The sequence below is a fragment of the Balaenoptera physalus genome (genome assembly GCF_965194825.1).
Source record: "Balaenoptera physalus genome assembly, chromosome: 14".
Lineage (NCBI taxonomy): Eukaryota > Metazoa > Chordata > Mammalia > Artiodactyla > Balaenopteridae > Balaenoptera > Balaenoptera physalus.
In genome coordinates, this window is record NC_138893.1 from 26,935,374 (window position 1) to 26,945,673 (window position 10,300).

Sequence of the window (10,300 nt, forward strand, 5' to 3'; positions counted from 1 at the left end):
CCTGAGGTGGATGGGAGGCTGGGTTATTGGTCCTTAAATAATACCTCATGAGGCTAAAACACCACATTGGCACATACAGTGCACAGAATATACTCATCATGTATGTGTTAATTTCTTATAGGACAGAATGTGTTCCCTGGGACTCAAGATGCACCAAAAGAGCTGTCTGATCAAAGTTCTGCAAGCCCTGCCTTAAGACGCCAGTGTATTAAAATAAATGAAAGTATTATGAAAACTCCGAGGAACGTGTATAAAACAACAGGTGCTGAGATGAAAACTCCAGCGTCTGAGGCAACGACACCGAAGACAACATCTAGTGCAAACAAGTTTAGAAGGTCCATGGAGCTCAGAAGCTCACAGACACCAGGTGTAGAGTGTAAAAACGAAGGCACAAAACCTGACACTCTTGAGAATGTCTTGGGAAGATGTCTGAGGAAAACACCACAACCAGAGCAGAAGCTGGAGGGAGACGTGAAGGAAAGTGAAACATGTACAAAAAACATGGAATCAAAAGAAAATTCCAAAACGATGTTAGCTGTGAGGAGATCAAGAAGAGCTTCAGAGCTGAAGTGTGAACTAGCAGCAGGCCTGACCGCCCTCGAGAGCTTGCAGGAGCCAGAGCCTGAGGAAGACCAGCTGGACATCCCAAGTCTCCTGCAGACCCCAGCTCATGCCAAGGAAGCAGTGGATGCAGAGAACAAAGCCACAAAAATGCGCTGTAAATCTCCCAGATCAGGAACAGTCGGCACGCCCACCAGGACAAACACACAGCTCAAGACACCTTCCTGGAAAGTGGATGTAGAAGATGCCTCAGCCCTCGGGAAACTCACACAGACACCAGGGAAAACCATGCCCATGCACAGAGAACCGGGTGATGATAACAGCATCAAATTGTTTAAGGAAACTCCGAAGCAGAAACTGGACCCTGTGGAAAATGTAGCTGGAAGTAAGAGGCAGCCAAGGACACCCAAGGGAAAGGCCCCACCTCTGGAAGACCTGGCTGGCTTCAAAGAGCTCTTCCAAACCCCACATCATGCCAAGGAACCCATGATTAATGACAAAACCCCCAAAATGCTCTGCCAATCTCCACAGCTAGAAGCAGTCAACACACCAAATAGAAAGGGACGTCTCAAGACACCTTCCCAGAAAGTGGATGTGCAGGAAGATGTCTCAGCTCTCAGGAAGCCTCAGCAAACACCAGGGGAAACCACACACTCACAGAGAGAACCAGAGGGTGGTGACAGAGGCATTGCAGTGTCTCAGGAAGCTCCAGGAGAGAAACTGGACCCTGCAGAAAATGTAACTGGAAGCAAGAGACGGCCAAGAACACCCAAGAAAAAGACTCCACCCCTGGAAGACCTGGCTGGCTTCAAAGAGCTCTTCCGAACCCCAGATCATGCAAAGCAACCAATGACTGATGACAAACCTACCACAATACCCTATAAATCTCCACCAGCAGAAGCAGTCAACATGCCAACAAGTAGCAAGAGATGGCTCAAGACATCTTCCCAGAAAGTGGATGTGCAGGAAGACGTCTCGGCTCTCAGGAAGCCCACCCAGACACCAGGGGGGACCAGACACTCAGACAAAGAACCAGAGGGTGGTGACAGAGGCATTGCAGTGTCTCAGGAAACTCCAGGAGAAAAGCTGGGCCCTGCAGAAAATGTAACTGGAAGCAAGAGGCGGCCAAGAACACCCAAGGAAAAGGCCCCATCGCTGGAAGACCTGGTTGGCTTCAAAGAGCTCTTCCAAACACCAAATCACACAGTGGAACCAATGACTGCTGACAGAATCTTCAAAATGCTCTGCCAGTCTCCACAACTAGAACCAGTCAACACACCAAGTAGAAAGGGACGTCTCAAGACACCTTCCCAGAAAGTGGCTGTGCAGGAAGACCTCTCAGCTCTCAGGAAGCCCACACACTCACACAGAGAACCAGAGGGTGGTGACAGAGGCATTGCAGTGTCTCAGGAAGCTCTAGGAGAGAAACTGGACCCTGCAGAAAATGTAACTAGAAGCATGAGGTGGCCAAGAACACCCAGGAAAACGGCCCCACTGCTGGAAGACCTGGTTGGCTTCAAAGAGCTCTTCCAAACCCCAGATCATGCAGAGGAACAAATGACTGAGGACAGAATCCCCCAAGTGCTCTGCCGATCTCCACCACCAGAACCAGTTGTTACATCAACCAGCATGACCACATGTCTCAAGACACCTTCCCAGAAAGTGGCTGTGCAGGAAGACCTCTCGGCTCTCAGGAAGCCCACACACTCACACAGAGAACCAGAGGGTGGTGACAGAGGCATTGCGGTGTCTCAGGAAACTCCAGAAGAAAAGCTGGACCCTGCAGAAAATGTAACTGGAAGCAAGAGGCGGCCAAGAACACCCAAGGAAAAGGCCCCACCGCTGGAAGACCTGGTTGGCTTCAAAGAGCTCTTCCAAACCCCAGATCATGCAGAGGAACAAATGACTAATGAGAAAACCACCACAATACCCTATAAATCTCCAGCAGTAGAACCAGTCACCAGGCCAACAGGTAGAAAGAGACGGCTCAGGTCACTGCCAGGGAAAGTGGATGTAGAAGAGCCCTCAGCACTCAGGAAGCCCACACAGACACCAGGGGGAGCCAGGCACTCAGACAGAGAACCAGCGGATGGTGATAAAAGCATCAAATTATCTAAGGAAACTCCAAAGCAGAAACTGGACTCAGCAGAAAATGTAAATGGAAGCAAGAGGCCGCCAAGAACACCCAAGGAAAAGGTCCAATCTCTAGAAGACCTGGCAGGTTTCAAAGAGCTCTTCCAAACCCCAGATCATGCCAAGGAATCAAGGGCTGCTGTCAAAACTCCCAAAATGCTCTGCATGTCCTCCCAACCACAGCTAATTGTCACACCAACCAACACGAAGAGATGGCTCAAGACACCTCTGGGGAAAGCGGATACAGAGAAAGAGCTCTCAGCATGCAGAATGACACAGTCACCAGGGGAAACTAGACACTCAGAGGGAGAACCAGTAGATGATGATAAAAGCATCATATTGTTTCAGGAAACTCCAAATCAGAAACTGGACTCATCAGAAAATGTAAACGGAAGTAAGAGGTGGCCAAGATCACCCAAGGAAAAGACCCCACCGCTGGAAGACCTGGCTGGCTTCAAAGAGTTCTTCCAAACCCCAGATTGTGCCAAGGAACCAACGACTGATGACAAACCCACCAACATACCTTGTCAATCTCCACAACCAGAACCAGTGAACACACCAAGTAGAAAGGGGCGTCTCAAGACACCTTCCCAGAAAGTGGATGTACAGGAAGATGTCTCGGCTCTCAGGAAGCCTCAACAAACACCAGGGGAAACCACACACTCACAGAGAGAACCAGAGGGTGGTGACAGAGGCATTGCAATGTCTCAGGAAACTCCAGGAGAGAAACTGGACCCTGCAGAAAATGTAACTGAAAGCAAGAGGTGGCTAAGGACACCCAAGGAAAAGGCCCCACCCCTGGAAGACCTGCCTGGCTTCAAAGAGCTCTTCCAAACCCCACATCAAGCCAAGGAACCAATGACTGAGGACAGAACCCCCCAAATGCTCTGCCGATCTCCACCACCAGAACCAGCTGTTACATCAACCAGCATGACCAGACATCTCAAGACACCTTCCCAGAAAGTGGCTATGCAGGAAGACCTCTCAGCACTCAAGAAGCCCACACAAACACCAGGAGAGGCCACACACTCACACAGAGAGCCAGAGGGTGGTGACAGAGGCATTGCAGTGTCTCAGGAAACTCCAGAAGAAAAGCTGGACCCTGCAGAAAATGTAACTGGAAGCAGGAGGTGGCTAAAGACACCCAAGGAAAAAGCCACACCGCTGGAAGACCTGGCTGGCTTCAAAGAGCTCTTCCAAACCCCAGATCATGCAAAGCAACCAATGACTGATGAGAAAACCACCACAATACCCTATAAATCTCCAGCAGTAGAGCCAGTCACCAGGCGAACAGGTAGAAAGAGACGGCTCAAGTCACCACCAGGGAAAGTGGATGTAGAAGAGCCCTCAGCGCTCAGGAAGTCCACACAGACACCAGGGGAAACCATGCACACACACAGAAAACCTGTAGGTGATGAAAATGACATCAAAGTGTTTAAGGAGACTTTAAGGCAGAAACTGGTCTCAGCAGAAAATGTAATTGGCGTCAAGAGTTGGCTAAGAACATTTAAGGAAAAGGCTCAACCCCTGGAAGACTCGTGCAGTTTCAAGGGGCTCTTCCAAAAGCCAGATCAGGCCAAGGAACCAGTGAGTGATGTTAAAATCGCTCCAGTGCCCTGCCAATCTCCACCAGCCGAACCAGTCCCCAGGCGAACAAGTAGAAAGAGACGGCTCAAGTCACCACCAGGGAAAGTGGATGTAGAAGAGCCCTCAGTGCCCAGGAAGCCCACACAGACACCAGGGGATATGCAGAGAGAGCCTGTATGTGATGAAAAAGACAGCAAAGCGTTTAAGGACAATTCAAGGCAGAAATTGGTCTTGGCAGAAAATGTAATTGGCATCAAGAGTCGGCTAAGAACATTGAAGGAAAAGGCTCAACCTATGGAAGACTCGGGCAGTTTCAACGAGCTCTTCCAAAAGCCAGGTCAGGCCAAGGAACCAGTGAGTGATGTTAATATAGCTCCAGTGACTGGCCAATCTCCACCAGCTGGACCAGTCACCAGGCCAGCACGTAGAAAGAGGCGACTCAAGTCACTGCCAGAGAAAGTGGATGTAGAAGAGCCCTCAGCACCCAGGAAGCCCACACAGACACCAGGGGATATGCAGAGAGAGCCTGTATGTGATGAAAAAGACAGCAAAGTGATGAAGGAAACTTCAAGGCAGAAACTCAACCCTGCAGAAAATGTAACGGGCATCAGGAGTCGGCTAAGAACATTTAAGGAAAAGACCCAACCCGTGGAAGACTCGTGCAGTTTCAAAGAGCTCTTCCAAAAGCCAGATCAGGCCAAAGAACCGGTGAGTGATGTTATAATCACTGCAGTGCCCTGCCAGTCTCCACCAGCCGCACGAGTCACCAGGCCAGCAAGTAGAAGGAGGCAGCTCAAGTCACCACCGGGAAAAGTGGACCTAGAAGAGCTCTCAGTACTCAGAGAGCCCATCCAAACAGCAGGGGAAACCACGCACAGAGAACCAGTAGGTGATGAGAACAATATCAGAGTGTTTAAGGAAACTTCAAGGCAGAACCTGGACTCAGCAGAAAATGTAATTTGTGTCAAGAGTCGGCTAAGAACATTTAAGGAAAAGGCCCAACCCCTGGAAGATCCGGCCAGTTTCAAAGAGCTCTTCCAAAAGCCAGATCAGGTCAAGGAACTGGGAAATGATGCTTCTGGAGTTAAGAGAGCCGCAAAGCAAGCAGCAGACAGAAGAAGACCTGTAGAAATATCCCGAAGAGTCCTCAGGGCCCCTAAAGTAAGGTTCACGGGAGACCGTGTGGGCAGCAGAGACCCTGTAAAATCACCAGGTGAAAGCTGCATCTCCCCGTCCCCCAAGAGGAAACTGGGAGAAGATGCAAGGGTTGTGGGCAGGAAGAGATTATGCCCCACGATGGCTGCACAGGACCCTGAGGAAGAGAAGCCCCTCCAGAAGAAGCAGAGGACAGCCCCCAGGGAGAGACGGGAGCCCCCCAAACCCTCGGGAGTGAAGAAGAGAAGCCTGAGGATTTTGGCACAAAGGACTAAACCTGTGGGAAACCTGCCCAACAATGACATGAAAACTAAAGCTACGGATCCACAAGGAGAAGACGCGCACGCTCCAAATAAGGTGATGCAATCGTGTGATGTAATCGTGTGATGTAATCGTACCATGTCATCGTGGGTGGATGCTCTCCATTCTCGTATAACGTTTGCTATAAACTGTACATAACCCGAATGTATGTGTGGGTACCCTTTCCCCGCGGGGTCCGCATTCAACACAGTGAGTAACCGCAGACCTTCGTAAAGCATCCTTTGGGGATTTCTAGAGAGAATAGGCTAATTTGGGAAAATAACTGGTCAAAATTATTATTACACATTTTGCCAAGAACTTCTCGGGAAGTGACTGAGTTGTGTTCACCTTCAAAGGTGTGGAACTTTGTGCCGAGAAAAAGTGGGCAATTCAGTCCTGCCTTGTTCCAGACACCGAGACCTGGAGTGCTGGGTAGAAGTAGTATCTGCGTCAGTATTTAAACAATTAGAACAATTTACACGGGGCGTGTGTCTTGGGAAGACCATAACTGTCAAGGCTGTCAGATAGAGAAGCTTGTAAATTCGATTCCAGAAATAGAGATTTTCCTGTCCTGCTCTATCAATGATTGTTAAAGGATTAGGAATTCACTTACCACCTGAATAATGGGGCATTCTCCTGGAATACCCTTTTAACACTTGTTATAATCAGACGTATATGACATTCAGACATTGTGATTGGAATTTATACTGAATTCCTTACTTATGGTTTATCAGTAGAAATGGTGATTTCTCCATTGGAACAAAGTGACAGGCACTCCCTTGACTCGATTAGATTACTGGCATCTTAGAAATTGAACGAATGGAAAATTTTCCAATTAATTCCCCTTTGAGTTCACTTTCGAATGATTTTCTCCATGTTGAGTTTTAAGATTTGTATTCCTCATTCTTGACGTTTTTTGGATGTCTTTTGAATTTTTTTAGGGAATGTCCCTGCGTACCAGGTGCCCCACTAAAACCAATATAGAGGAGCAAAGACCTGGGGTTCTTATATCAGCAGGAAAGACGAAAATAAAGAGAAGTGAAAAGAAGTCCCTGAAGACCTCCCAAGAGATGAAGCTACAAAGCCCAGAAGATGGAGCTGAGACTCCTACCTCTGGGGGCAAAGTTCAAGAGAGAAGGAGGCACTTGAGATCTGGGAAGCAGAATCAGAATCCTTTGCCTGATGCAACAGAGGAGACAGCAAGGCAGGAAAGGGTGGAAATCCCCGTGAAGAAGCAGGAAGAGAAAGAAACAACGGAATATTCAGACTTCAAGGGTTTGAGATCCAGAAAGATTACTCTCCGCCCTCGAGGAAACACTTCGGAGGGTGAATCCGAGCAGAGAGTAACCCGGGGTGCCAGGAGATGTGCCAACAGCCTTCAAAAGGCAAGTAATTTCCTGTTTCTCTCTTTTCAAGTGCATAGAATGTTTAAATATAATTTTTGCCCCATGTTGCTAGAGCAGACACAGCACATGATATGTAATAACACACCACCAGCTCCCGGTTAGAGTAATGTTAAGAGGCATGAATCTAAACCACATTTTGTGGCTCTATATTCAGGTGTATCTGGGTTAGGAATTCCACTTTGAATAGTAAATTCACATTATAAAGTCATCATTCAGGAAAAACAAGGGATGGGACTTCCCTGGCGGTCCAGTGGTTAAGACTCCGAGCTTCCACTGCAGGGGGCTCGGATTCAATCGCTGGTCGGGTAACTAAGATCCTGCATGCTGTGGCCAAAAATCTTAAAAAAAGGAAGAAAAAGGGATTTTTCCAGTTAGTATTTTCTGACTGCTTATTGCATACCCTGTATTAAGATTCCAGGCAGCTGTCTTCAGTCTCTGGTTAGAGACTGAATGAAACTTCCAGAAGGGTAACGCCTGATTTTGAAGGCGTCCCTTTGGCAAGCTGGGATGAAGAACAGGTGGAGGTGTGTTTAGCTGGGTAGTACTGTTAAGAGTTCCCATCCGGGAGGCAGTCTGGTGTCCTTTGTCTCATCCCACATGCGCTCTCCACTCACACTCACGTAGCATTGAGGGACAGTCCCCTTCAAACACATCAGTTGTTTAGAAGACCCAAAAGGTTTTGGCCTGAGAAAAAAACCAGGCCGAAATCTTTTGAGTCTTCTGGTTTTTAATTTGTTTCACATCTGTTCAAGTTGAGATTTTTAAGAACCTCATTTTTTATTTGTAATAAAAGTTGACAGCTTGATTTTTTTCAAAACAGTCAACCAACTGCAAACACTTGTTAATAAAGGTCTTAAATAATTATCTTTGTGTATAAAAGAAAAAAAAGATTTCAGCCTGATTATACATTTGAATTCACTTTTCCTGAATGGTATTTATGAAAATTAGTGAAAATATACGTATTTGTGTGGAAATTTTCTTTCTCTTTTTATGATGTATTAACTTAAAAATAGCTTACAAACCTTTCTATCAAAGGACACAATATTTAACTTTAAATAATTAAATAGTAAAAACAGTTTAAGGCAACTTTTACAGGCTCTATCTTAAAGTTTATTTCCAACCTCAAGATTAATTTTCTAGGACTAAAGGCCTGCATCACACCTAGAAAGGATCGGGGTTTTTGCAGAGTCGGTTACAAAAATTGTTCTTTTAAATTACTTGAGTTATATTTTTGTTCCCAAACAGGAAAATGACAATGTGGGTGTCAAGAAAATAAGAACCAGAAGTCATCGAGACGGTGAAGATAAATAGCCAAGAAGTTTAAAAGGGAAAAACATGTAATGAATTTAGTTTAGCGATAAGTTGTAGTACAATATTTGCCGTAAACTTTAAAGTGAATTCTGTAAATAATGCTGTCTGGAGGGGAGGGCAGGTTTAAGGGAAGAAAGCTTGGAATTTTCTGACTCTGAATAGTTTATTCAAAACCCCCATATGGAGGTTATGAAGGAGACCGCTGGGTCTCCTAAACTGATAAAAATTTAAAACTTGGGTGGGTGGGGGGCAGGGGCGGGGGAGGGTTTGCCAAGGTGTGGGCTTCAACTTGGCGAGATGAAGCCCTGGAGTTTGTGATTTCCACGGTCAACCCCCATTGGCCGTGGGCTCAGGCACTTGCCACGCTGTGTTGTAAATGCTTGTGTGTGTGTCTGTGTCCTTCTGTGTCCTCCATCCGAATGTGAAAGGCGGGGCTTCTATCCTGCATCCCCAACACCAGGCAGGCACTCTGGAAACATGAATGAGTGGGTATAGGAAGAGAAAAATGAAAGTTACAAGATATTCCTTTACACTGGGGAGACCTCGGGTCCAGGCACTAGGGCTGGGGGTCATCTGCACAAGACTGTCCTCTCCTTGGTGTCCTGACCACTTAAGGGAATAAACGTGTGATTTGGAGGACAGTTTGTGATGCCATTTTCAGGGTAACGATGAGACTTTGAGGAATGACGGGTAGCTTGCCTTTTTCACGTTAAGTATCTTTGTCTAAACTGGGACTGCTTTCCTCTGAGAAGGGATCCCCCCCACTCAATCTTAGGGCCATCGGCCAGGGTGCCCCTCAATTCCAAACTGTAGCACCCCTCTGAGCTTTCATGTCATTTACACATTCTGAGCTTTCTGCAAATCTGCTCTCACCTGTGTTTTCTCTGACCACGCCTGTTGGCCTGACTTAGTCCCCAGCAGGTCACCTTGGACAGGGAGCAACACAAACCCGAACGTTTCCCCCAAAAGAACGGCCGTTTCTGACAGCCGCAGAGCGTGAGGCTCTTTCCCCACCATTTCTGAATCACTTACACGTGAGCCCATGGCTCCTACATCTCGTTTTAAGCCTGGACTTTGTCTTTCTTCAGTTTCAGAGCCGTCCATCACACTGCTGTTCTGCTTTGTCCTGCTTTGTCCTCCTTTGTGTTCCCTAAATCAGAAATGAGCACACCTTCCCCCCAGTCACCTGTATGGAGTCCTCCCCATTCACTTACCTTGCCAGGTGGAGGTATGGATGGAAGATAAGAAAAGGTCGCTGTCCCCTAGAGTGTGAACTGTAACATCGGTGCCCCTGCCTGTCTACTCTTGTAATCCCCGTGTCTGGCATGGAGCCAGGTCCACATAATAATAAATGTTTGCTGAACGAATACATGAATCCAGGCGTGTCTGCTGAGTCAGTGGTATTTGCTTTTGCTATTTTGGCTGCTGTAATACAGTTTTAGACAGTGTTGTCTGAAGTCTTAAGGGAGGGTGAGTGACAGATGGCGGCAGGAGGGCTGAGGATGAAGCAGGGAGGGGACATTCAAAGAGCTGGGCCGGAAAGGGGTGGAATTCTGGCAAGCAGAAGGGAGAGTATTTTAGGAAGCGCAACCCTCGTTAGAAAAGGCGCTCTATTTGAAGGTGTGAGTCATCCATGTGTCATTTAGGTAGGCAAGATTCAAGAAATTGTAAAATAGGAATTTTCTATGATGAAATTGTTCTGCCAACACTTCACATTTAGTAATAATTATGAACCTTACGTATAGAAAAATTTCAATTAGCTGTATGCCTGGGGAATGGGATAAAAATTAATTAAAAATCTCTTAGGGTTCAATTCTAACCAAAAATCTCACTGAAATATATCAGCA

General features: G+C 47.0%; 1 protein-coding gene across 2 annotated transcripts in view; it reads left to right on the plus strand.

The window, feature by feature from the left end:
• The window catches only part of MKI67 (marker of proliferation Ki-67), a 28,765-nt gene extending 18,945 nt beyond the window's left edge, over nt 1-9,820 (plus strand). For both annotated transcript variants that reach the window (XM_082423164.1, XM_082423163.1), the window contains exons 13-15: nt 122-5,793; nt 6,678-7,121; nt 8,388-9,820. In XM_082423164.1, coding sequence (XP_082279290.1) covers nt 122-5,793; nt 6,678-7,121; nt 8,388-8,453 — 6,182 coding nt within the window. In that variant the 3' untranslated portion in view covers nt 8,454-9,820. The remainder of the gene's footprint in view (nt 1-121; nt 5,794-6,677; nt 7,122-8,387) is intronic.
• The last annotated feature ends 480 nt before the right edge of the window (nt 9,821-10,300 follow it).